This window comes from Haemaphysalis longicornis, unplaced genomic scaffold, assembly GCF_048455015.1.
Source record: "Haemaphysalis longicornis isolate Haplotype H1 unplaced genomic scaffold, Haemaphysalis longicornis Haplotype H1 scaffold_4, whole genome shotgun sequence".
NCBI lineage: Eukaryota > Metazoa > Arthropoda > Arachnida > Ixodida > Ixodidae > Haemaphysalis > Haemaphysalis longicornis.
The window spans coordinates 225702781-225729984 of NW_027526361.1; the positions used below are offsets into that span (position 1 = coordinate 225702781).

Sequence of the window (27204 nt, forward strand, 5' to 3'; positions counted from 1 at the left end):
TGCAGGCGCACGCCGGCCAACGGAGCAAGACAACCCCCGGCTAATAAATGTATTCGCATTTAAAAGACTCCTGCTCGTGCTGTTTCAACAACAATGAAGACATCTGGTTCCAAAAGATGGCGTGCAAGCAGTGTGAAAGCGTAAAATTGAATATGATTGAGCAAACTTTCACTGCTCCGTTATAGGGAGGAGGAGAGGGGAATAGAAAAGCCGGAGGGTTGGGGGAGGGTGTTACTAAGCACGGGAGGCCGAAGAATATCGCGTTTCGACGACAGTTTTAGTGAAGCCAGCAGATTCACGGCCAATTTTGTTTGGTGTGTTTTCCGGCACAAATTCGCCTTTACAAATCCTGCTGTGCCTGTGTTCATCAGTTGTTACAATTTTTGAAACGCAACAGTACGACTACGAGCCCAGACTTCTAGGACGGCACATACTGCCGGCTAGATACTGCTACTCCGCAGTGGAGGAATTCGTTGCGGGTTTGTAACAGGAAAAACGTCATCTATTCTCAGTTGATGTATTTCGTGCAGGAGCCCCTCCTTAATCGAGACCACCCTCAAGTGTACCCACATCAATCTGTTCCTTTGGTGTATTCGGCCATCGGCGCATGAATTTTCGAACAGACTGTTTCATTAAGGACAAGCTCAGCAAAAGCATTTCACTGATCGAGCAGCTATTCGATCGGCGCTCCTTTGTATGAATCGAAATCCTAGCCGGTGGAGGGTAATGCTCATAGAATTCCATTCAGATTTGTAAACGCTGAGTAATCAGAGAGAATGCATCAACAACTCATGCACGAGTTTAATGATAAACACGCAAGTGCAGTGAGTGAAGGACGGGAAATTTTTCTTCAGTGGCCACCAGGCCTGGTATTGCGGGCAACGTGGTCTGCGATGCGGCCGCAGGGAAGCCAATGGCCTACATTGCGCTGTTGGAATATCATATTGATAGTAGCAACACACTGCCTCTATAGCCTTGGATACAAACTACAGCACCTGTCGGCTTGGCAGCTGCTCTGAGAAGGTACACCCGTTTTCAGGATATATATACACAATATCTGCAACTACCAACTTCCAGGAGTTCTGTCTAAGCGAACTCAAAGTGTGCTCCGTTGGCTGTCACTGAACGCCGCATACACTAGCACTTAGGTTGTCAGCTTTGGCCGTTGTAATCATCACGTATCCCGTATGGTCTATAAGTGGGGACAATAACTGAGACAATCGTATGGTACTGCAGGCGACTCGCTACTGAACGCTCAACCGCGCAGAAAACACATTTGCAATTTGGACGAGAAGGTGGTTCCAACTGGGGTGCTTCGGTGAAAAATGGTGAATGATGACGTGGCGGCGCCAGGGGCTATAACCCCGTGGACCTTCTCTACCCCTTCCGGGCTGAATGGTCAACTGCGGTTGCTCTGGGCGTTCATTTTGCGCTTCCGCTTCTTTAAATGTGGAGATATCTCGGTACGGGTCTTCGTTGCGGGCCGCAGCAGTACGTTCACGCAGAAGAGAAATACACACCAAAGACACAGCACACACACAGCGCCTCATGTTTATTCAACGTGATCACTTATTTATAGAACGCCATGCTTTGTATGGTTATGCGTAAGTTTTGTTTGTAGTTTCTTTATATCCCGATGCATATAAGGTGCCTCATTGCTGCTTCCCACTTTTTCCGTCCTTCTCCTTTTTAGTAACCAGCCCAGCCGTTAGCTCGGATGATTTCGTCAGTTTTCGTTTTCATTACAGCTTTCACACTGTCCCACGCTATCTCCGTTTGTCTCTCTTGTCATCATCCCCCATGCGCTTGCTGCTGCAAATTATGCATTTTAAAGATAGGTACAGCAACGCAGTCTGAATTGGTCTTCCATAGGTGTGCATGTAGGTGCGTGGGTGCCTAGAAAATCTCAAAGTGAACACCAGGGGGAATTCTGCAAAATGTGGGAAAACATGTCGGTCGCTTAACACGTTTTTACAGAATTAACCCACAGAAAGCAATTCTAAGTAGAGGTTTGCTGACTACAAAGTTCCTATTTTTTTATTTGCTATGTCTGCGTTTAGCACCTACACGTTACTAGACCTAACTACCACAAATAAACCATTCAGAGCGCTCCAGCAAACCGAGTTTTCAGTAGTTCTCCGTGATTTCAGTTCTTTTCACGCACGCCGAACGACTGCAATGCGTAGAAGCAAAGACGAGCAGCTCAACGACGAATAATATGACAGAAGTTGCCAGCATGTAACCCGTAAGCACAAACACGGCTCGCATGTCTTCGAATCGGAGCGCCTGAAAGGCGCTGCTGCGATCTTGCTTGTAGCTGTCCAAGAAGCAAGCGGTGCCTTCGGGGTACAGCTCTTCCTGCCGCATGAAGGGTATGGGCATTGAAGCCAACCAGAGAATCCTGCACCACGAAAAAGGCCCATATTTAAGGGATCCTGCAACGTTTTTTTTCAACGTTTTTTTTCTCAAATCTCTAATGCTTTGAGAACGTAGTCAATAAACACATCCAGTACTTAGAATAGGGAATCACAAAGTACCTCGGCCAAAAATTACTGCTCTATGCCCATCCGAAAACTTGAAAACCTGCTCAAAAACATTTTTCTCGCTTTCCCGAGTCTTGGGGTACTTTGAGCGCTCGAATTACGTCTTTACAGCAAGATAGCGGCCATTGACACCTCCCTTTTTGTTGCAGAAATAAAAGCATTCGATAGTCACTTTATAAAAAAAGACCCAAAGCAAAACAGAAACGCAAGGCGGATAGTTCCGCTGCGACGGGAAAACCGCGCAGTGGCGCTCCATGCTGTTGATAACTATAGCTTTGACAATGCGAAGGAAAAAGTGAGAGAGTTTATCGGAAGTGTTTCACAGTCCCTTGAACATTTCGAAACCTAGTTGACAAGCACTGCTCACCAGTCATCCCACTGCAGCGCTCATAGCATACCCTGCCAAGAAGCCAGCCGAAGAAATCAAACTCAGTTCATATGAAAACCAGTTCATATGAAAATGCACACGAAGTTACCCTATGGTCGGTATCCAAACATCAACCCAGCGCTTTCCTCAAACATTTCATTGCCACATCCTCTAAAAGCTGATACAGGTGCCAAAATGCAGTAATAGTGAGACTCATTCTCACAGTTACCAGCCGTTGCACGTTACCCAGATACTTGGAACCCCCTCCTGCGTTCACCTGTCAAAGCGTACGTTCCAACAATTGCACCAAGGTCACTGTTTCACCCATCTCTGGTCATATACATTCCACTCATAATAAAGGCCTGCGACAAGCTCGTGCCGCCTGCCAATGCTCCAACTCCGACTCACACACAGCATGCTTCTCCCTACTGCACCTACAAAGCCGAAACCTGTAAGTTGTTGACGCCTAGGGCGGCCTCCTCTCCGCCTCACTGATCCGCAAACAGTTAACATCGATGTTGCCGACGGGACGACCCTTGAATTTGCCTTCCACAAAAACACAAACATACTTCCCTGTTCTGGTCGCGTCCCAGTGAGGGTGTCCCAACTACCGAACAGACGCATCTCTACCGTTGTCCTAAGATTCTCGCCCAACGACCTATACTCCCTGGAATTCACATCGTATAGTCTAAGTGTCACGCATTCCTCCCAGAGCCTTGAAGCAGCTTATACCTATGCCGGCGCGCTCGTTCCCCGGACATCGAGGCAGCACACTCGAAAGACTATACACAACGTCCGCTCAATACCATGTCCACACAAAGACAATTTTGCTCGTAAATGGAATAAACGATAAGCTTAGTGTTTCCTCGTCCACTGACACACAAGACTGCAGCAAAAATGCTTCGACAAATTCGGACAAATAGCTTTTCTTAGTAGAATCGATAGTTGGGCTAGTTGGTTCTTGTAAATCATTAAAGAGCGCTTGAAGGCGATGGAGATAGACGAGGAGCGACCCATACCAATAAGAGTCAACCGAGCTTTATTCCCCTGTTTGAAAACACGTGTATCTTGAGGTGGCACAATTGCTAGCCGACAAGAGACGTGATGGAGGCTTCTCAGGTAAAAAAAAAAAAACAACAACTGAAGGTAGTGTGTCAGCTACGAGCATGTGAGTTCATATGAAAATAAATTGGTTTTACTATCGAAAGCGCTAGAGTAGGTTGTTTAGTTTGTGCGTGTGTGTATCTTTTTACGTTGTGTGTATCGTACCTCAATTTTGCGGTGGCGCCGAGGGGACGTGTTTTTTGTGGTAGTATATATTTGTATTTATGCCTCATAAAAATTGGCTGTGAGTAAGCACCATCGTATGCATCCTCTCCTAAAGTCCAAGCGCTGTTTAATGACGTACCTTTTCCCACGACATTCAACATCACGAGATCTATTCCTCCCAGTTCTCCTCAACTTGCAACTTCTGCCCATGTCCATGCACCATACAGCCACATGGTGGCGGAGGGCTCCTGCGCCTTAACCTAGCAAGCACATGGCTCCTCAAGATCTTCCGTATGGTTCTTACAATAAGGCTGTGTCTAGAGTGCCGTTCGACGGTACTACAAGCACTTCACTAAAGCCACGTGCACCGGCGTTTCGTTGACAAAAAATGCCGGGTCGGGCACTACTTCGCCACACATTAACGTAACGTAACGTAAACTAACCTAACATAACCTAGCGCAAGTGTGTGCGTGCCTCGCCGTGATCGCCCAGCGTTCCCGGCTCACGTTTGTCAAGAAAATCATTGAAAATACCGGAAACTAATAGAAACCGTGAAAATTACAACCTAAATATGTAAAAAAATATACAGCAGGCAAAAGCCGGACTCAAAAGATAAGCGGACTCTGTACATCACAACGGCAGAGGCTCTGGCCTGTGTCAGCCGACGTCTTAAACATTCGAACGTCGTCGGCCGGCGCTCTAGCCATTGCTGTAGCAACCAGCTGAAGTGCCGTACGACGGCGCGCTAGACACTGCGTTACACTAAACGCTCACCCTTCTTTTACACCTGCTTTTTCGTGCAACAACAACGTTTTCGCGTTGTTGCAAGCTGAACGAGCAGGGATAGATATACTTTGAAAAAAATCATGAACCGCAAGGAATGCAGTTCACGCAGCGGAACTCACCTCTTATTGAATTCATCGACGATCCAACGGGGTATGTCACGACGAAAGTACCAAGTCGAACGGAGGTCTTTAATTGTCCCGGCACCAATGTAGAAATATCCCCGGATCACTGGACACATCTGTGACATCCGCACTCGCGCTGAGGTGACGTCCGAAAGAATGACGGCACGGCGGCGAACCACCAGGTCCATCGTAGCAGGATTGTACACCTGGGCCGGCGCCATCTCTCCGCGGCGTTCCACCATCCGCGCGTACACGTCCCGTACCGACTTCAGGCCTGACGTCTGCATTCAAATAAACATCTTAAAAAAATACACTGCATGAAGAGCTATAAAGTGACTATTCATGCCCTGCATCGGTTGCCGTTTTATTAAATCGTTACTTGGAAAACAGTTGAATTGTTCAAGCAGTGCCGCAAAACGCTTTGGGCAATTAGACTGAATTGCGTACCGCTGTTTTTGAAGGCGCATGAGCGTCAGGTTGTGTGTGCTTCGTTAAGCCTCATGCAGTGTGCGCCCGTACGTAGTGGAATTTTGTTACCTTTAGCCTAAAAAGTCAATGTTTTTGCAGCGTAGTTTCGGCGTAATAGAAAGCTCTTCAATTATATAAGCGTCGAGGAGAAAATCCGCTGGAGGAAAGTGTCGTTTTAACAGGTACCCGTTTCGTCAAAAATAACATTGCCTAAATGTGCAAGGAATGCGTGAAATGTGTGAATGGAAAATATTTTTAAATAGACGCGTTTACTTTCGTGAGAATCCCTCGCTGTATTAGTTGCAGTTATTCAATGTTACGCTTAGTTAATATAAATGTTCAATTATTTCGTTTACACTCATTGATTGTTGTAATGAAAACTTCCAGAAGGTCATCCTCTTGCAGGAAATGGGAGAAGGTGAGATGTTATCAAAAATATTCGCACACTCCTACCAAGCGAGAGTTGCCAATACTTCGCAATTGAGATGACAAGCCAAAAATACGGAGTACCAAGAAAACAAAAACGATCAAACATCAATGCTGAACATAAGCATATCAGTGGACGTTATATAACAGTCCGGGATGTCGTTTGTTGGGGTATGTTTGGAGGTAAAGCGCTGAAATAATTCATTTGGGCACTATTGCTCTTGAATGTTAAGCAAATAATCACGGACTCGCCAAAACGTATTTAGTCTAACTAAGCTGACGTTGTTGAACGTAGTTTATGTGATCTGCAGTATGTAAAAAAGATCTCGGGTTGTGTCCACTAACGTGAAACCTTGGGAGGGGCGAAGCATGCGGTGTTTAAGTGTATTCTTGGCGCCTGGGCGTTTTTGTCAACGGAGATGAAACCGTTGGGGGGTAGAGGTGTACAGCGTTGCTGCTGAAGTCTCTTGCCTTTGAAGCACGAAGCTCTCTAGCGGGAGGCATAAACGACTGCCCCAGTGTTTGTTTTAGTACACGTTACGTTCTAGCGCGAGGCGTAAACGAGTTTCAAGGTGTTTTAGTACCATGACTACATGAGACAACGATTACGACTGCCACTACAGGGAACGCCAACAGTCCCAGACACGAAGGGGCTTCGCTCCTAAAAAACCCGCTTTATACTGTAGGTTTGATTACGTAGTGTAAAAGAATAAAATCATGCTTAGTTGTCGACGCACTCAAATCCCTTCTGTCGTCACTTACAAATGAACTCAGACACAATCTGCCTACTTTCTCTATCTGTTCCTAGCTTTGCCCAAGGTGCCCGTGCAGTTCAAAGAACGACGTAGTGTTCCAAACTTTACTGCAGACCTCCAAGTAGAAACTAAAGGTAAGCGCGAATGATATTACAATATCTAAGGGATTCTCAAAAAGGGCCTATTAGCCAATTTCGGTGCTCTGGGAACCCACAGAAAGCTATACAGATCGACCGCTTGTGCGCTTTAGCAGAGTAAATATTAACGCCGGCTATTTCTAGGTCGTGACGGACCAACACGTAGAGTCTTGACTATGCGATATGAAAAGAGCAGCTATTTCTAATTTCTATGCGTCCTGATTTTTACTTTTATTTTTATAGGGAAGGCTATTAGAAGCGAAGCTCCCCAGGGGACGGGGCTGTTGGCGTCTCCTCTCGTCGTCATCGTAATAGTCGTCTTATGTAGTAGGGGTACTAAAACACCGGGGAACTCGCTTACGCCTCTGGCCAGAACGTGACACGTACTAAAAATAAATCCGTTCCACTCAATATGAAAGCTGTCGGAAGTGCAGAGCACTGATTCGCCATAATGGGCTGCAGAGCCATTATCCGCTCACTGCTGCATTTCAAATGTCCCTCTTTTGCAGTGCTCGCGCGCCCTCTGCCTGAAACTGCGCAAGCGGGAGTTCTGTTGTTTTTTCGCGTGTTTTAATTTCGTATGCTGGAGCTGTTTTGCGCCATTTCGAACGCGTATTTTTTTTTTTCTTGAGCGGCCGCAGCCTTTCTACGTCATTTAAAACGCGCCAGGTTTTTTTTTTGCGCGGCTATAGCCTTTGTGCGGGATTTCGAACACGCCATTTTTTTCTTACGAGGCCGGAGCCTTCCTGCGTCATTTCGAACGCGCCCTTTCTTTCTTGCGCGGTCGCTTTTTTTTTGCTTACTATCGTAAAACCCAACCCAACGACCGTTCCTAACTAAATGAACGTGGAGGCTGCCGGCTATAGACGCAGATTTTGCCTGAAATGCCCCACACGTTTTCTTTGCGTTAAGCAACGGGGAGATGTATGACAAGCGCCAGCGGCTCACAAGGTTTGAACGGTTATTCAAACGGCGTGGTTTTCAAAGCCCGCGCGTGACACCCTGACCCCGGTACAGAAAGCTCTCCTTGAGTCTGAACGGTGTCCGCACTGCGGCCACACTGAAATTGATTGATTGATTGTGGGGTTTAACGCGCCGACGCAACGCAGGCGATGAGGCGCGCCGTAGTGGAGGGCTCCGGATTAATTTTGACCACCTGGGGATCTTTATCGTGCGCCGAAATCTCGTACACACGGGCGTTTTTGCTTTTCGCCTCCATCAGAAAAGCGGCCGCCGTGGCCGGGAATCGAACCCGCGACCTTGTGCTCAGCAGCGCAACGCCTTAGCCACTGAGCCACCGCGGCGGGTGGCCACACTGAAACATCAGAACATGCCTTGTTTCACTGTCGTGTACGGCAACGTTCTGGACTGTATTAAGCAGGATGTCCGGAGTCAAACTTCGAATGTACACTCGTTCAAAAGATGTTTTGTTCAACTTTCTGATGAGCGCTGGTGCTTTTGTTTCGTGGAGAAATCGTGGTGCTGCATGTCTTCGAGCCCGGCCGCAATGGGCAATGTTGCAACTGCTGTGGCGTGTCCGGTCGATTCTGATTAGTCATTTGGAGCATGAGTTAGCAGCTCTAGGGGAAGAGGCGTTCCTTTTGCGTTGGTCTACGCGCTTTATAGTGGTCAAGAGCAATATCCTGAGCGTTTCTCTACACTCTTAGGCAAAAGGACTAAAAGTTCGTCATTTTGGGGACTAACGGCCTCTGCCACAATCATTAGTCCCTTTGGGGACTAACTGCGAGGGGACGAACGGTTAGTCCCCCACCCGGATGGTTCGTTCCGATACCCCCAAGGACGAACTGCGTAGAGTGCAGAAAAAAGAAAACAGCCCCGGCAGGGATCGAACCCCTGACGGCCCGGAAATATACACAAGGAGTCCGACGCGCTATCCGCTGGACCACGCCGTAGGGTGGTAGCTGCGGTAGACAATATTCAAGTGTACAGCGTGTAGTTCTGTGCATAACGCAACAGATCCATTGCAATAGGTGCCCGAATTTCTATCTGTGCAAGCGAACTTGACCGCGTTTTGCGCCTTGCGCTTAGCGCTTTGCTAGGTTTAGGGACTATTGCTCAGTTCGATTCGAAGTAGAGCCTCACAACCATAGTTTTTCTCGTAAATAACAATGAACTCGTCATCGCCTAGTTGAGATAGGTAGCTGGGCGATCGGACGACTCATTTGTTTCCGCACAAATTAGCGCAAGCTAAGTGCTTTCTTAGTGTTCGATACATATGTTAAGTGCTCTATGTAACGTATGTGCAAGGTGTCGTCGGTGTGAGTGTCAGAATAAGGAAACATGCCATATTTTCCTGCATCGGCGAAAGCGAATTCGGTGTTGCTTAGCCTGAATTCTTCAAATTCGCGTCGCTAGACGATTGCGACTGGGAAATGCAAGCGGGTTTTACAGCAGTTGCAGCATTGTCATAGCTTTGGTGCCCAAGGCAATTATGTACCGAGTGTAAAAGATAACCTCGAGACGCTTACCTGTAGCGAGCATTTTTGTTTTGCAGTTGTCATCAGCAACATGTGTTTTTTCTCGTCTGTTAAACATATACATATTCATTACGCTCAGAAATCCCCTTTTGCTATTGTCACTAATTTTTGCGTTACTGTTAAGGCGCTTGAAAGCTTTCATTGGCCGTTATTACCTCGCACGAATCGTATGCAACACAGCGTATCAACATAACGTCGTCGAGAAGCGTATGGCAATCGCGCTTCGCCGCTCCTTGCCATTACCCGCCGCTCTACTAACCCTAGGCGATTTTCTTATAACTAACATCAATATTTTCTCCCGTGGCACCATCTGAAGCACCCAGTGACTGCAATGGCTTGTGTTTTGGAAATATAAAACTGTTCGCAGACATATGCGCGAAAGGGCAACGACGACGCCATTAGGGGATTAACGACGCAGCAAAGAGACTAACTGCACGCGTTTCGTCTTCCCGTTACTCCTTATAGATCGGCGGGGACGAACAGTTAGTCCGCATTTATGCACACGGCACGTACTCTGCCGCAGAAACTCCCCTTGAAGATGAACGGTCGCCCGCGAAGACTAACGGCTGTATTTTAGTCCCTATTTTAGTCCTTTTTGCCTAAGAGTGTACTGCCGTACTGAGTTTAGTATAGTTTATGAACTGTTTTTCTGAACCCTGGGGAACTTTGTGTGACTTCATTTGTAGTGTTGTTGACCACGCCAAAAATTTTGTGCAGTGTGTTGAATGGCCATGTTACATTCAAACTGTGGATAATTTTCTGTTCTTAGGGCAGCGCTTTTATCACTAGTCGCTGCGCCCTGATATGTGGGTTATAATAAATTCTCTTTAACCCCCCCGCTCGTTATCTCGCTGCGCCGCCTGATTCCGGCAGTCGCATCGAGCGTTAGCGAGCTAAGACGACAAGGCGAGCCCATAAAGTGCTCCGGACTGAAAAATTGGCCGCGTATCTGCTCCTTCGTTGCAAATGCCATCAAAAGACGACAGTCTTTATCGGCTTTTGCGAAGTAAATGCCTCCCTTCGCTTTCCCGCTCACCTCTCATGTTGTTGCTCTTGCGTCGCGCTCCTCCCAAGGTAAAGACGCCAAAGGTTCGCTTAAATCATTTTAAACTTCCCGCTTTCCTCTGCTCCAAACCAGGTGTCTCGATGCGAACGCTGCCGTACGGCGAAGATGCGCGTTAATCGAGGCGCCCTATTTCAACGTTTATAGAACCGCGTTTCCCTACTCCACATGCATTGCAAGCAGAACGTGGAACCTATCTAGTGGAACCTTGCGTAGCTGTTGCCGGTTGATTTCTTAAAATGGCGCCAGAAGCTATAGTGGCGCGGGCGACAGCAGGCGACGGTGGAGTGAATTCTTTTTCTGCAGTTGATCAAGTATTTCATTTCGCAAAAGTCAAGAATGTTTGATTTTTTATAAAGGAACACTGCAAATATCACTTTTGTATTGACTTGTTGTCTCATATTTGCGTAATGTCTTGTTTTTCTTCAACAATGTTGACAAGTATGAACATTACACCGGACATAGACGGGTAGATTTAGCTGTGACTATATAAGACTATTGCGCAGGCATTGTTTTGCTTTGGCCGGGTGGCTGAATCGAGTCACAGACAGACAGACGGACAGACAGACAGAGAGACAGACATACAGACAGACCAAAAGTTTTGGGTTTAAGTAGCCCAAGAAAGACTATCGTCTTCTTTAAAAACACCGGGACACTCGTTTACGCCTCGCGCTGGAGCGCTTCGGAACGCGTACTAAAAAAAAATTCCCCGCATTTCCCCGAAGGGAAGAATGTGATAGTGCGAATGCACGAGTTGAATTTGCGCGGTTCGGTAATGTTCGCGAAAGAGAGATCACACACACACACACAACTACAAAGAAAGAAAGATGCATTTATTCACAGACACCTATTTGTGTTGTCGTTGTACTTGATTGCTAGAGCGGATCTCAGCTTTGAAATTTCGTGTCAGTACTCCTTTAAGCGGGTGCATTAGCCCTTCTCACGCCCGATTCTTGGCCAATCCCCCACGTGGGTATGTGCCATGTCAGCGGCCAGGCAGCGCGCGCCCATCTCCCCCCGTTGCCAAGGAAGACGAGGAGATTCCTGGCCAATCCCCCACGTGGGTATGTGCCATGTCAGCGGCCAGGGAGCGCGCGCCCATCTCCCCCCGTTGCCAAGGAAGACGAGGAGCGCGCGCACCCGCAGCTGTTGCTATGCGGACGGCGGCGGACGCTTCAGGCTCGCTTAAGAAGTGCATTCGCACTTAAAAAACACCGGGGCACTGGCTTACGCCGCGCGCTACAGAGCTTCGTTCTTCAGAGACAAGACACTTTTACAGCAAACCTCTGTACCTCTACCTCCCCCCCCCCAAATGGTTTCATCTCCGTGGGCAAGAACGCTAAGGCGCCAAGAATACACTTATACACTGCATGCTTCGCCCCTCCCCAGGTTTAACTTTCGTAGACACGGCCCGGGATTTGCTTTTCCTACTCATTCTCTGAACATTTCTCTCCTCCTGAAATAATTTTCTTCCAAACATTGTTTCCCCTAGTCCTTTGTCATCCTTGAAATTTTTAATTTCACATGACAACGAACTCCCGTGCCATCATTGCAGCGGCACCACACAGCTGTTCCGGTTAGAATTTCGGCAGTGAGCTTGTTACGGCTCAATTTGTACGTACAAAAACATACTTGAGACAAGGCGTTTAAAAAACAGGACATGGAAACTCAGAACAAGCGTTCCATAAAATAAAAGAGGCGGCATGAATAAATTCGGGCAATAAAGAAATTCCCACGAATTTAAATTTTGTGTACCTTTTAATGTAAAAAAACGGTGAACATAAACAAATACAAAAGTTGGAGGAACGACGGAACAGCGCTCCTGCAGGGGTTGTTCTCGTTTATCTTGTCCTGTTTTTTTGTATCAGGTATCTAAACCAACTCGCACAGCTAGCGATCCTTCTGCACTCGTTAGAGCAGTATGGCCATACATCGAATCGTCACGCAGGGTGGGTGCTGGCATTCTTTGGTGCGTGGGACGCCGGAAATACCCCCTTCGCGTGAACTGGTAGAAACAGGGGAGCGATTCGGTCCCCCGGCATAAAAGAGTGATCGAAACGATCGACAGTGGCTTTTTTTCCAGTGCCTCGATTAGGTAAATCGCACAGCACTGCGGGACTCCTTCATTCACTATCTCAGTAGCGTGAGAAGGGCCATTTGGATGAACAAACGCGCACCGCCAAAGCTGCAACTTTGGTTAGAAGCCTAGTAAGCTTGGGTATAAAAAGGAGCCTTTTTGAAGTAACGTTTTAGTAGAGTACGCCAATACTCTAAGCAACGGTTCTCTCTCTGCGATTAAGGCTTCGCGTTATATGTACTGAGCAGAGCCTGTCAGCGGTTTCAGTTTTATCTGCTGTCGACTGTCTGCCTAATTTTGAAGGAGGGGGGGGAGGTGGCAGAAGCAAAATGCACGTGGGTTAGAGATTTTGCCGTACGTTCTACGTTCCCTCGCTGTTTATAATATAATTCGCAGTCCCTACGGCAGCCCGCCTCAAAGCCCATGCGCAGCTTCAGCCCATAAAATGTGCTGTTTTAACTCCTTTATGCCTGCTACGCTTTACATTGCTGCAGAAGCCATGTAGCACGTCAAGCACACGGGAAATGGTGGGGTAATCAAACACGCCATAAACGCACTGGTTTCGACATTTTCTAGATGTATTTCGAAATCTACGCACTTTTTGGCGTTCATTACTGATCGAAATGGAATTTAACACAAAAAAGCAGCTCAAAACAATAGCCACAGGCTAAGAATCCCTGGCCAAGCAGAAAGAAGTATTACTATTGAAAAGTAGCGGCCACGTGTTCGAGTCGACGCCACCCATCAACCATCATTGAACGCTCTTTAGGATAGTCTCGTTCCATCTGGGCTATCGGTCAGACCGATTATGAGACGCCAGAAAAAAAGAACAATCTGCAATTTAAGAGGAAGTCATAAACTTTCCCATGGGCGTCTGCAGCGCCGTAAGAATGTTATGCCAACAAAGGACGATTAGTATGACAAGGGCACATTATCCAGATGTTTATAATAGACGCGGACTTCGGCGGAGTTTTCGAGAAATAGTCTATCAAAGCGTGTATTTACATCACCAAAGCAACCACTCAGTAAGTGCACGTTGACGTTATCAAAGCACTTAGCTACCTTTTTCCGACCTCCCGAGCCACTTGCAGTATACTGTCAAAGTGCTATCCATACAGCTATTTTCATGATTCCCAATGAATGTTTATTATTCCTCCTCCTCCCCACAGATTCGCTTTCGTTCAAGGCTTTGGCTGCACAATCAAACATGCGAAGAACTTTATTGCGGCTACAGCCGGTAACGGTGATTTTTTTCTTCCAGTCAGCCTGACTGCATGAGCATGCCGGGTTAAATGCCAACTGCACTCAAAAAGTTCCTCGTTCGAATTTGACGTGAATTTATTCAAGACACCCGTGGTAGGTCATCGAGTAAGAAGCGCGCAGAATCTTGACTTTACACTCAAGAAATCACCGAGGCGGTACCCTAAGCCCAGTAGCCACATGCCAATTAACTAGATGCGCTCAAAGCAGTCCTGCAGCAGACGACGATGCCCCTGTCGGACGGTCGGCGAAACAAGTTCCGGACTAACGTGTTACGGACAAACCCACCCTGTCCCGTGGACCGCAAACCCTCTGTGACCGGATTTGCTGATTCTCTTCTAGCTGGATATATTACCTTCTAGGCATATACTGCTAGCTAGTAAGAACATTCGCTTTTAGCCAAGACTTCTCTCCTAGCTAATAACACTACCATCGTTTGTCTCTGCCGGCGTCCGTACATGCTATACCTAGCTGCTTTTTCTGGTGGGTGGAAAGCCACAAGATGTTTTGGGGGTTTTGCAATTACGTGGGATGAGTAATCATAGCCGTGAAATGCAAAAGTGGGCGTTCATTGAGCTGCTTTGGAATAGGAGGTGAGGAGGCGAAGGAGTGTTTCTCTGAACTTTTTTTCTTCTTTTTTTCTAGGTAGGCGAGTTAATGCGAGGCTCTGAGGGGTCGGCGCGACGTGACTGCAACGAAGGAAAAAAAAGCTTTCAAAGCCTGGAAAATTTGGTCCTCATTTTCGAGCGTTGTACACAAAACGGAGCCTGACGGTGAGCTCGAGGGAAGCGTGTGCGTAAAGATGGATATATTTTATGTCGAGTTCTTTCAGACAAGCAGTTGCGCTGTGGAAGTTAGCTTGGGGAATTAATTGGGAAGATACCTGGCAGCTCTGCTCGTGATGGAGCTTCCCCCAAAAACTGGCCCCGTATCTGCTTGCTCCATAGGCAATGTCCCCGAAAGACGAATACATTGTGCCCCACTTGCAACGTAACACGCTCTCTTCTCTCCTCTCGAACCCTTTAAGCTCTCCTCCTCACCCGTCCTATGGTTTATGTAATGGCGATTTTCTCAGTTGATTTTTTCATATCTAGTGTCTATTTTCTCGAATTTATCACTCATGCAGCGAACGATCCGACACCTAAATGAGGACTAAACGCCGTAACCTATAACAAAACTATGTCACATCTAAACAAACGCCACCTCTTCAATCCTCGCCGTCACGCGCATTTAACTTTACCAACCGAAATATGACAACGAATTTTTTTTGGGAAAACGTAATGAGAGCTTTAAAAGGCACTTTGGCCGTGCAATGCGAACTCCGCCTGCTGACGCACTAGCTTATCTCAAATGCCTCCATTGTATTCTTCATATAAGGAGCGAGATTCGAGAGAAAGAATGTAAAGGGTAAAAGGGTGAGAAAGAAGGGGGACATGCGCTGCAGGCACTGCCTTAAACGCTTTCCGCTCCCATTTGCAACAAAGCAAGCAGATTTCACGCCAATTTTATTCCTGTACGCAAAATAACATCTACAAGATCAATAAAGTAGGCCTAACTCATAATGCTGCCATTGTTCTATTACGCGTGCGTCGCCGGCTTGTTATGTTGTAATCACAGAGCCTGCTGTAGTTCCGGAGTTTACTGAGCTTGATATTTGGGTGTTCAAGAGGGACAGGGGGTATTGGCACTATGCTAAATGAACTTTAACGAAACTTTGGGCACCATGAGGAAGGCTCTGAAACCGCTGCTTTTGTTAGCGGCGAGTTTTGGCCGTGGTTTGTTGGCTCTGCGCAAGCCCCACAACATCAGCGACCGGGAGAAGAGCATGCTTTTTACGCCTGCACTTGCCGCACTTTACGCGTTAATTTTTTAACTAAAATTTAACACAAACGTTCTTCGAAAGACATCATACAACCTTGCTTTCTGCGTTGTCTGTGTTGGCCCCTGAAATGGCCTTGTCTTGCCGACAGGCATTGCTTTTAAAAGAGGTATCAAGTATTATGAAGTGTTCAGTACGCGTTGCACATCGTCAGCCTTGACGTAATTTGCGAGGTGCCACAAACATTGTAATCATCGCATTCACCCCATACTAACATGCGCAAAACTGTCACAAGGAAGCAGGGACCCACTGCAATTGCGTGAACTAGATTCATTGGTGGTATTCGATCTCTATGGCTGCCAGTCGCACAAACTGGTACTCTTGACGATCCGGGTCGCCGCCTGTAATAGTCTATTAATTGCCCCGACGTATTTTTCAGAAAGAAGGATAAAGTCGGACTTTTTTTTCGCATTTGTCTGCGCGAAGATGTTCCATAAAACTACCGGAATACCTGCAGTATGGTAGTCAATGGCGACTTTTCCACCGTAATTGGGAGCAGCTTCGGCTGGCGCAAGACGTCATCGACGGTTTCGATGCGTGCGGTGTTCGATTTGACGAGCAGGTTGGCCTTCACTTCGCCGTTGAACAGGTTGACCAGGACGAAGCACGCCAGCAGCCAAGCGCCAAGGAGCACCCGATTTGACAATGGAACGAATCGGACCTGAGTAGCTGCAACGGAAGCAGATGTGATCAGATTTTGTATTAAAGCGAAACTTTCAGCCTCCCTCTAAAGTCGTCCGTAATCCACCTATAAGACACTGCTGGAAAGCCACCTTTCTCTGACGATGATGATGATCGGGGGGGAAGGAAAGAAAAATTAAATAGCTTCCTGTGGTCGGAATCGAACTTCGATTCCTTTCGCTATAACGCCGAAGTTTATCCGACTGCGTCATTCCGGCATGGTTGAAGTAGTTTGAATTTGGAAAGGGGTGCATGGACGTGCGAAATTAGACAGAAAATGCACCACTCCGTATAACGACGACGATGGCTGAACGCTAGGCAGAGCGACAGAGTGCCCGTATCTGTAAATCACTAGAGAGCACAATCGCAGTGGAGTAAGCCATCCCGATAAATAGTTGCACGTGACATCTACGTTTAGGTCTTGAGATGTATGACGCGAGAGCGTTACTCCGCCGTGGAGGGAGGGGATTGGAGTTCGTGCATTTGCCATTTATATTTTCGAAGCACTGCAGTTCAGTGACGAGAGCCAGACTAGCCGCAATGGTTTTTGGTCACAGCAGCACAGGAAAGGCATAGGCCATTTATGGTTGTGTGGCTTGAGATGTCGGCATGAAATGTTGCTTCTGCGGTTTGAGTTTGAGCAAGAAGGTGGCAGTGGCAGTGTTTCAAAGTGTTTATTCTCTAGCACTGTGGCCTGACTCAACATTGTCGTTTTTTATAACACCCACCCAAGGAGAGAGACAGCTTAATGTGTATGATATATTGGAAGTTTGGGGAAAAGGGGGTAAAGATATGGCCGACCACAAGAATGGAAGTCGAAGTCCAGGGCCTCAGCATCAGCTAACGCTGCTTTTGATGCGACAAGCTGGCCAGGACAACCTCCTATGTGTCAATGTAATTATAATATGGAACGTTGGAGTTGTTCACCGCTGAGCATGTCCCTGAATATGACCAGGTTGTGTAACGAGATTGGGTATTTCCCCGCATTTATCACCGTTTAATGCTAATGTTGCATGTTTCCTACTTAAAACCCTTGCCCATCTAGACTTGTCGATATTTGTGTTTGACTGCATCCCTCGCAAAGTTCGTGTTTCTTCGGCGTTGAGATTCCTGTGTAACACGGGTAGAATGGTGTTCCTAGGTGTAGGTTAAGGAGACGTTTTCCACATTTTTTGGGGAGGGGTGTGTGATTACGGTATGCAAATCGGATTCGTCGGTCTTCGTCGGCGGGGTCGTTCCTTTCCCGACCCTTTTCTGCGCGTGTTGATGGGATGACAACTTTCATCATTGTGTATTTAAGAATCCTCTTCAAGAATTTGCGTACTATGCTTTTAGCCAAAAGACTAGTGGTCTTTTGAGCCTTTTTGCGAGTGTCACGACGTCCAAGTATCTGTAATTGGTAGTTACACTATGCGGGTAACCAGGGGGATTTTCTATTTTCCGTTCCTGCATGTGTGTAGGAGCGTAATGAAGTCACAGCGATCGCCACGGTAGTCCATTACGACAAATGTTGCCTTTGTCCTTTCCAACGTCCCGGCGTCTCGCGCATACTGTGTTTTCCCAGTTTTGGAGCTTTCCTCGAAGACGTTTTATCATAGTTTTCGCCTGTCCTTGAGCACATGTAGATTTGGGTCTACGTTTTTAAGTAGGGAGAGGGTTTTATAGATAGCCGCTGGATCACAGACCAATTCCTCATGGCGTCCAGCCGTTTCTTCTATGGAGGTGTGGCATATATTCCTTAGGATGGCTGGAACTAGTTTTTTTTCCAGAGGCTCCTGCTAGGAGAGTGGCCTCTCTCATGTAGTAAAATTATTATGAGACACAATTTCACACTTGTGAGGGAGCCATGAAAGTTGAGAGGTAGGTCTGCCCTATACGCGGTTGTGATAAGCCGCTTATTTTGCTTTCTCCAAAGCGGGTAAGTTTCTGGCATGGCAGGCTGACCTATATGCGGCTCGTGATCAGGGCCTACAAAAGTTTTTGTCATAAACCCTTTTCTTCCTCCTCTTACCATATCGGCGTTTTACAATGTGGGCGAAACGTTCAAGTTTCTTTTGTAATTTGGCGATTGTATGACCGGCTCTACCCCTTCTCCGTAGGGCCATGCCAATGATTCTTACCTGACAGTTTTCTAAGATCACATGCTTACCTATTTTTATTTTTTGTATATTGGCCGCGTGCACATGGCGCCATTCATCGTTAGCCGGACAGAGCTTGTGGTGCTGACAGGGCCAACAAAAAATCGAAAAAACTACCTATATAAAATTCTTGCAATTAAAAGCCATATATACTCGGTTTTATCTCTTATTTGGACACATTTTATTTAGTTTCTGGTTTTAATTTAGGCTTTCTCGGTTTTGGAGAGACTGGCGATAATTAATTCTACCATTTGTTGTGTACGTGATACAATGTGAGCTAGTGCCGGCATTAGTATCGGTTAGAGAGGCGCTTTGGTGGTGGCGTAAGTTGCTGACAAGGCTGGCGACCGTATCTGAAGGGTATGCATGCCAAGCATCCATGGTGCACAGAACGAACTTTTCGTGTATCCTTTCTTTCGCCTCGGCCATAGTATTATTGTCCTTTTTTCCACAATCTAGTTGCCGTTGCTATATACTCCCGCTTTGGGCGAGCACTCGTGTCTAGCTGGCTAAGTTGTGACTTCCTGTTAGCGTGGATAACATACTTCCGCGGACGCTTGATGAGCACGGCTGATAGCGGACGGCCAGCAGGCACGGAAAAATCGAGAAATCAGCCTAACAACGCTATCGCGTTAAATCTACCTTAGGTGTATGGCAAGGTGGTGTGATGTGGGTCCGTTCGCTTCTGGATTGGTTCTTTTGGCGTTGGACTTGATTTTGGAAAGCTTCGCGTTTGCCATCATTGTCATTTCGACAGTGGCTGGTTCATTTCGCTCACAAATGCCCATTTTTTGTCTGAATATTTGTGGTTCACGCGAGGATCCGAGTGCTTCCCGTAGGTAGGGTACTTATACCTTCTGTCAATCATGTTAGGTTAACTGAGTTCCATGGCTGCCCCACGCCGACAGAGGCTAGCGGTAGCCCGAAGTCTACGTCATGTGCTTATTTTAGAGCGCAGCTTTTAGCACCCCGTTCCTGGCTTAAGCGGTGCCGTCGTCGTGACGCAGCGGGGACCAAGAACGTAGGGGAGGAAAATGAAAGCGAACAAGGAGTGCAACGAACAAGAAAGAGATTGCGAGGAAGAAAGCGGAATCATGGATAGATAGTAACGCCCAAGAGAAGATCACGCAAAGTACGGAGTAAGGGGGGGGGGGGGGAGGTGAGGAGCTTACGGCTATTAGAGCGAAAGCTCTATTACTCCAGGCACAAACCCAGAAAAAGGCTCCTAGCGTCCCTCTGACCTTCAAGCTCAGCCAAGGTGAAGCCAGCGCCTCGTGCGGCTGCCCAGAGTCCAGAGTGAAAGCGTTTAATTAGTCGTTTATTCCGACGGGAAGTGTGCGGAAAAGGGGATAGGGAAAGAGAGGGTATGGGCGCATGCCATTAGAAAGTGTCGCAAAAGGCGTTTCTGCATAAAAAAGATCACATCGCGTTCACGCAAAGACCGGTGACTGCGTCGTGCAGCGTCTGTGTTTTGTCGTTCAGTGCAATTTTGTGTGCGTCACTGCGTGCTTCCGGCGCGAAAAGCGAGCTATCGCTTGACAAATAAACTTGGTGGAAACGCGCCCAACCACGGCCATTTTTTTCGTGAACTCGTTTCTGCACGTGCTATCGTGGATCCGACTGTTGACACGACACATCACAGCAACTGACACGTGTTCATTGTGTACAAGGTCATGGTCAGAATACCCTGAACCAATAGCGGACTATCTTTCCCACTCTCCTTCCTCATCTGAATTCTCCCCTAACCTTGCGATCTGCGCTCCCGTCTTCCAGCCATGAAATCTATTCTGAGAAGGGACACACGTGCCCTAATTCTCCCGTGTGTCTGCCCCCTGCCCCCTAAACTTTCCCGGGTTGAGGAAGTTTCTCTCAGGAGGCTTCGGCCTGGGGTGGCCCTCACACCTTCAGTCAGCTAAACTTTGGGACCCTCACCAGAAAACACAGGAACATGACCCAAGTATCCGTCTTTGGCGGCTGAAGCTGATCCCAAGCATATTTTATGGAGGTGCGCGGGAACAAGAACAGCTCGAGACAACGCGCTCAGAGGGGCTGATCTCCGGTGGGACAAATCGGATGACTACATGACAGAGATACTGCAGGTCGCTAATGAAGTTTCTGCACGTAGCTGCACTACATGCCTACCGGTAGACTTAACCATTGTTAACGTTTTGCTGACTATCTGTCATTTTTGTACCCCCTATCCCTCTCTCGCTTTGCAACTTTCCTCCCTCTTCCAATCTTCAACCACCTCTCATATACCGTGTGGCAAAAGCACGGAGGGAAGTAATAAGACACAGGCCTTGCATACGATTACGAGTAGCGCACGTGCTGCAGAACAAGGTTAAGGGTGGTTCGTCGTTACGGCAGCGCGGAGCGAGGAAGCGGCACAGCGCCACGAAGGAGGCGTCGGTGGGACGTCAATGCTGAGCGCAGCAGCCCACAAGCCCAGTGTGGTGCATGAGTTGGCCTCTTCAAAATGGCTTTCCAGGAGCAGTTACTGGAGATCCCGTTCCGATTCTTGCTGTGGTTGCTTTTGGTTGCGGCGTTTTTAAAGCCATACATCATAGCCAGAAATTGTCATGTCGTCGCAAAGAGAGCGTGAGAAAGGGAAGGGGAGAGAAACAGGAATGTTGCTGCTTGGCCCTTTCCTGTCTGGCAATGCCAGACCAAACATAACCTCTGTTCGACACAGTTTCACTTGTAGCCGCTGCGAAAGTGGTCATCACGAGAGTTATTTGGGTGATTCTCAGAATTTGCACCCGGCAGCTGCTGCCAGCGATGTCGCTCCCGTTGTGTTCGCTCCTGTATCCGCTTCCTTAATAACCCTTTGTAGTTGCTTGGTTAGCCGCGAAGGCTTATCGGGTGTATGCACTTCCACCATGTCACAGCTAGAATAGACCTATTGGGAAATAAATATGGCTCAGGTTTAACATTTCTAAACATAGTTATCACGAGAGAACGCAAAGACTAGGCACACAGCATTTTGTGAAAGTTGCCGCTGCTTGCGATTTTTCAGCCTGTCGTCTAGCGGCATCTAATGTATGGTTGAATTCACCTTGTCGCTCGCGCTGAAGAGCTCGCTCAGACGGCATAGCCGGCGTGGAGCGATGAAGCGCAGGCGAAGCAGCTCTTTCATATTCGCCTAGCCACGCGTGGTGTGGGAGCAGCGAGGCTCCGAGGGAGCAACGCGATAAGAAAGAACAGCGCAGCTTGCACTCTGGCGGCTGAAGGTGACTCGCGACGCGATGATTGACCTTGAAAAATGTATCATAGTAAAGCTTCCGCTCTAAAGATGAACGCGCGATGAAGAAGAAGAAGAAGAAACACATTATTTAGGAGCACAGTCAGTTGACGATGGTGGCCGCCGTTTTGGCGGCGACCGGGGCCGCCCGGGTGACCAGTGAAGCTTGAGCCTACTGGTCTGGGCAGCGCAGCGCCTCCTCTACTGCTCACATGTGATTATTTCCGGGTAGGGATCTCTGGGGCATCCCCACATAAGGTGCTGAAGGGTGCCGAGGGACTGGAAGGCAGTACAGTCTGGTGAAAGGTGGCTGAATTAGGTGTAATTTAGCCGGATTGGGAAATGTGTTTGTCTGTAAAAGACGCCATGTATGTTCTTGCTGGATGGTCAGTTGTGTGTGTGCCGGGGGATATACACGGCGGGAGAGGCGGTAGTGGGCGGTAATTTCATTGTAGGTGATCATCCGGTCTCTAGTAGATCTGGCGCCATGGTAGGGGAACGAGCTGGGTCCGGCTCGGATGGTGAGTTCTCGAGCCATACTGCGTGCAGCTTCATTCCCCTGCAGGCCAGCGTGCGCCGGAGCCCAGATGACTTCTTCGGGTGAAGTTGGGGTGCACTCGAAATTCTCCAACAAGCACCCCCAACGCGCGATGAAACTCTGCCAGTCAGAAGCCGCCTCGGCATGTGGAACGAGGCCGAGTGACGCGTCGATGCTGCTGTTTTAGTAAAAGCTATAAATAAAGTTAACAATGCTTTGCTGTGAGATGTAAAGTCGATGCTGATGTGCACTGTTGTTAGGACGCCTATTTCGTAGTTATGGTAGGACCACTTCGGCAAGGCGATGTCGTCAAGCGGGCGGCAGCTGTAGCGCACGCTCATGCCCGTACGTGTGACCGCTTGCCCTCAACCTCTGCACGCGTTTTGCACGCGAGGGCGCGTGGGCACGTGAATGCACGCGGAATAGAGCGCGGGAAACAAAATACAAGCGAAGCTTTTGCGCTTTCGAGGAGCGATGGTACTGGCATGGCATGGACAACGTGAATCTTTGATGAACCGTTGAAGTGCGTATACCGAGCTTCCTTCCAAAAACAGGACCTTCCTACATGTCCGTGAAACACTTCCCAGATAATGCAGGAAACAGGCGTCTTTGCAACAGGGGTATTGCATCCTATATACCACAGTGTTTATTTTTCAGACACTTTATCACAGGTTATTTCATGCCGTGTAAGTCCTAATGTAAGGCAATCAGGTAAGTGATCTGTGGAAGGAGTCAACGCAGGTTAGAAATACGCCGACATTCCTTTGTGCACGGAAGAGTATGTGAACCTCATAGTAACTAGCAGAAAGTCGTACCACAAAAATGTGTCTTTTTCCTTTTCACTCAGCAGCTCACCTTCGAAGAACAGCACTTCAATGTAGGCATAAAGGTACTTCGAGACATCCATAAGCAGATCAGTCTTTCGTTTCCGTCCGACAAGACGGTATGCAACGGTTGAGAGCGTTATCAAACAGACCAATGACGTAAAGAAAAGGATCCATGTCTGAAAAAAAAAGATATTTGCATGCACGATTGAAATTGGGCTGTGAACATTTATTCTACATAACTCAACTAAAGTTCTATTTTGCGCAATTGTTAAGCTTGTTGTGTTCTTAGATCCAAAAGAACAAGATAAAAAAATAAATTTAAGGCACAAAAGATGCATAATTAGTTCGTAAAGGTTTATAAATCGGCGTTGGTTTCTTTACAAATATGAGTAACTTTGTGAAAGAAAAATTTTGCTAAATTAGAAGGTGACTGAAGGATAAATAAGGGTACACCTCCCTGCAATGGTTTCCATATTTCAATTTGTGGCCCAACAAAGAGCATATTTATTAAAAGGTTCAAGAGCATGGCTAAAAGAATTTAAGGCATATCGCAAGATCTGAACAGTGCATTCAGCTACTTTTCGCGCTTTTAGAACCAGAGCTTTTAAAAACTTCCGTCTTGGAAATGGGAAGGAAGTAAGGCACGGGGAAACTGTTGCCCAAAAGATTACTTTAAGAACAAGGAACTCAGTTTGTGGGGATCAACAAGCATTGACAGCCCCATTAAAGGCATATTTTTGTGGGAAAGCAGCAATGTCGCTTTCTTATTCCCCAATTAGAAGAACAGTTTGTTTCGATAATGACGTGTTCGTGTGTACTTGACCTTCTCGTAGAAGGGGTGAACCTTCTGTGGCGAGGGTCTTACTTAGCCGGAATTTCCTTTGGATCGCAACGTTGTACAGCAATGGCTTCAAACACGAAAAATGGGAACATTCGTTTCTTAACACTTGCTTTGCATGTGCCAAAATATTATAATCATCACCAGCAACAACGTTACCGAGAAAAAAATACAAAGAGATATTCACTGCACAGCGATGGCTGGGGTGCTCATTTCAACACTCCATTGGATCTTGCCACCTCTTGAGCCTAGTTAATCAGTTTTCTCTGAAGCTCCAGGTCTGAGTTGGCAAGAGCTACCTCCCATTGCTCTTGTTTCTCCTGTGGTGTTGTACCTCCTGGCCATGTATCCACACATGGCATAATGTCGCTTTACAACCGCAATTCTGGAGAGCGTCTTGATATTGTCGTGGATGAATTATATAAGCTGTAGGTATGCAGATTTGGACAGGTGTCCTTTCAATTCGTCGCCATGATATAACTTTTTCTAAGTGCTAGCTCTTGCCCCAGATCGCAACCATTCAATTACGCTCTGTGAGGATGGGTGGACCGGCTCCAAAACCGGATCACCAACAACATGGTGGTCTGTTCGATACAGACAACCCAGACCCAGGGCTATCTGGACTACGGATGCCTCCTCCTGGCAGTCAAACAGACAACTTAGATTGCTCGAATAAACGTCTTTACACAATTGACCAAATATCCTCTATCTAAGGTGGAACCGAATTGGATGCCGCACCTGCACTGGCGATGGGTACTGCATGGCGTTAGTGTTATTTACTATGCAACGCTGTAGTGTATCCACCCTGCAGCTCTGTAGCGCTCGGTATGAGCTGCGAGCATGCAGCAACCTGATTAGGCACAGAAAAACTCAACTACCTATATGGCGCTAATCCCTTCTCCCCCTACCCTTCAAGTTCGCCGGCGTCACTCCCATTCTACCCACGGGGACCTGCTCCGAGCGGACGCGGCCGCCTGGGAAACCAGGTCTTTAACATCATGGTATCCGCAACATGCGACGGTGACCAAACATTTCACTCACCTCTTTGTCAAACATGTTGATGAATGCGGCAGAATCGGAAACGAACGGGTCCTGCATACCGCTCACGATTTTCATGTCGTCGGTGAAAAGAGAAGTGGTTGAAGGGAAATGTTGCCATGTGGAGTATTCCAGGCTGAACGGTCCAGCGCCAACGTCGACAAACTTGAAGGACAAAATACACAATAAAGAAGACAGATATTGATATCTCAGCCAGTAAAAATGCTGAAAAGTGGCGGCTAATTTGATTATAGTAAGCCTTAGGTTACAAACATAAAATCGAATTTAATCAGACACATGATTTTAAATGTATTTGACTTGGTATGAACCTCAATGAGTCTTAAACGGCGGTTGAAATTGAAACTGTTTAGCGTCTATTTTTTAGATGAATAAGTAGAAACAAAACCAAGTTGTGGGTGTTTATATGAACTGGACGTGGCTAGAATAATAAAAACAAACTGGCAAGCACATTAACAACTCAGTGAAGACTCTCCAGTGTCTTTTTAATGAATTTTTATGCAATTTTAAGGCTGCTGCTACTTTGCTACCGCCTTTACTACAGTATCCACTATGTAAGCACCCACTGCTTCTTCACCAGCCCGCATGACGTGACGGATGATGGGGTCGTGAGAACTGACGTCATAGCTTTCAGTTACGTTAGTGCTCATGACGCGACTATCGCGATCGCCGTCACATCCAGTTGTGTTCTCCCGTACGCCTTTTCTCAATCTAGCCGTCCTGTTACAATCTTCCAATACATACTCTCCGATTACAGGAGGTTCTTCGAAGTGCCGTAGGTGCGTCTCGGTCACACAGCGTATACCTGGATATCTTTCTCTTCCAGCTGTTTACCAATCATTATCCACTTCCTTGTTTTCCTGCCACCCTGCATTTTTATGTATGCGATCTTCAGTCTTCAGTCCCCCCCCCTCCCCCCTGTGTTCTTTACACGCCGCCGTCGTGCCTTTCGTCTGTCTGCACCGATCTGCACCTACCCAGCTATCTCCCTTCGCTCCTTGCAATTGTCTACGCCATCTTCACAAAGGTCTGTGGCCCCCCTAAAAAGACCACAGTTCGCGCCGCGTGTCGTCGTTGGATGGCTGCTCCCACCTGTCCACTGAAATGAAGTCCGTCACGCTAGAACACCCCTTTCCGGCCCACCCATCGGACCTCACTACTGATGTCTGCGACAGCGAAACTCAGCTCCTTGCTCAGATCCCGTACGTCTCGGTTTACCGCTACAACTTCCCTTTCCACATGCATCCATTTCCCAATGATCTCGGGTACTGTGCTCACGACCTGCACATGTGGGCACAACGCCCGAAGCTCCATCCCCCCCTTTTCTAGTTGCTTCCGCATTTCAGCGCCCTTTCCCTGCAGAACGCCATTGGTTCCTACTGGGATAATCACGAGGTTCCGCCCGTGCATGTTTTCCCACCTCTTATCCTTTGCCTTTTCCAACACTACCCTGACCGTCTGCTCCGGGAACATGCCAACCTGCACTCGCTAGTCCTCTATCGCCCGTCCTTGAATTTCCCTCTCGGAGTAGCGCATGTTCGAGTCCCCCGCCACGATCACCATACGCCTGTCTTCCGTTTCCTGCCTCCCGCCGGCGCAAGCACCTGCTCCCGCACCGGCTGAGTCAGCGCCAGTCCGGGATCGTTTTCCGGCGTGGCATCTTTGTCCTCCCGCCTTCCCTTCTCGGGACCAAGCACTGTAGACACACCTGCCTCGTGACCTACGTCAATCTTTCTCGGGATGTCACCCTTCGTCACCATTTTGACCTCAATTTTTCGCCAACCCCGCTTCGAGCGCATTCCTCTGCTTTTATTCATCTTTCAGCTCCTCCTGTAGCTCTCCTACCTGAACCCCGAGCTGCTCCTTTTCTTCCTCGAGCCGGTCGATGGCGCTACGCTAGCACACACTCTGCACCTGAAGTCCTGCATTTCCGCGTCATCGACCGACTCGAACCTCGTCTCCTCGAGCGGGTATTTGTGCTCACACTCCGTGCACAGAACACCCGGCTTCTTCGGAGGCATGGTAGGGCCCATCCCAGCCGCGCCCAACTCTAACATACTTCTGCCGCCTTCTCGCGCACTCCACTCTAATCAAAAAGAAAAACCAAACATGCGAATCTTTGCTAGAGCATCAACTCTTCTGTCATGAATTACAAACTAGATTTACAACTAAGTCGTAGAGCATGAACTCTTCTGTCATGAATTACAAAGTATAGTTCATATCACAAGCTAGCAG

The 27204-nt window shown here is 47.7% G+C and overlaps 2 protein-coding genes across 2 annotated transcripts in view; one reads left to right on the plus strand and one right to left on the minus strand.

Annotated features, from left to right (window-relative positions):
• Sifa (neuropeptide SIFamide) overlaps nucleotides 1–27204 on the plus strand; it is a 117629-nt gene that overhangs the window by 24601 nt on the left and 65824 nt on the right. The window lies entirely within an intron of this gene.
• The window catches only part of LOC144180245 (uncharacterized), a 29346-nt gene continuing 4038 nt past the window's right edge, over nucleotides 1897–27204 (minus strand). Inside the window, exons 4-9 of the mRNA XM_077708625.1 lie at nucleotides 24955–25116; nucleotides 23104–23251; nucleotides 16102–16319; nucleotides 5085–5368; nucleotides 2258–2401; nucleotides 1897–1930 (exon numbers count right to left, since the gene is read on the minus strand). Coding sequence (XP_077564751.1) covers nucleotides 1897–1930; nucleotides 2258–2401; nucleotides 5085–5368; nucleotides 16102–16319; nucleotides 23104–23251; nucleotides 24955–25116 — 990 coding nt within the window. The remainder of the gene's footprint in view (nucleotides 1931–2257; nucleotides 2402–5084; nucleotides 5369–16101; nucleotides 16320–23103; nucleotides 23252–24954; nucleotides 25117–27204) is intronic.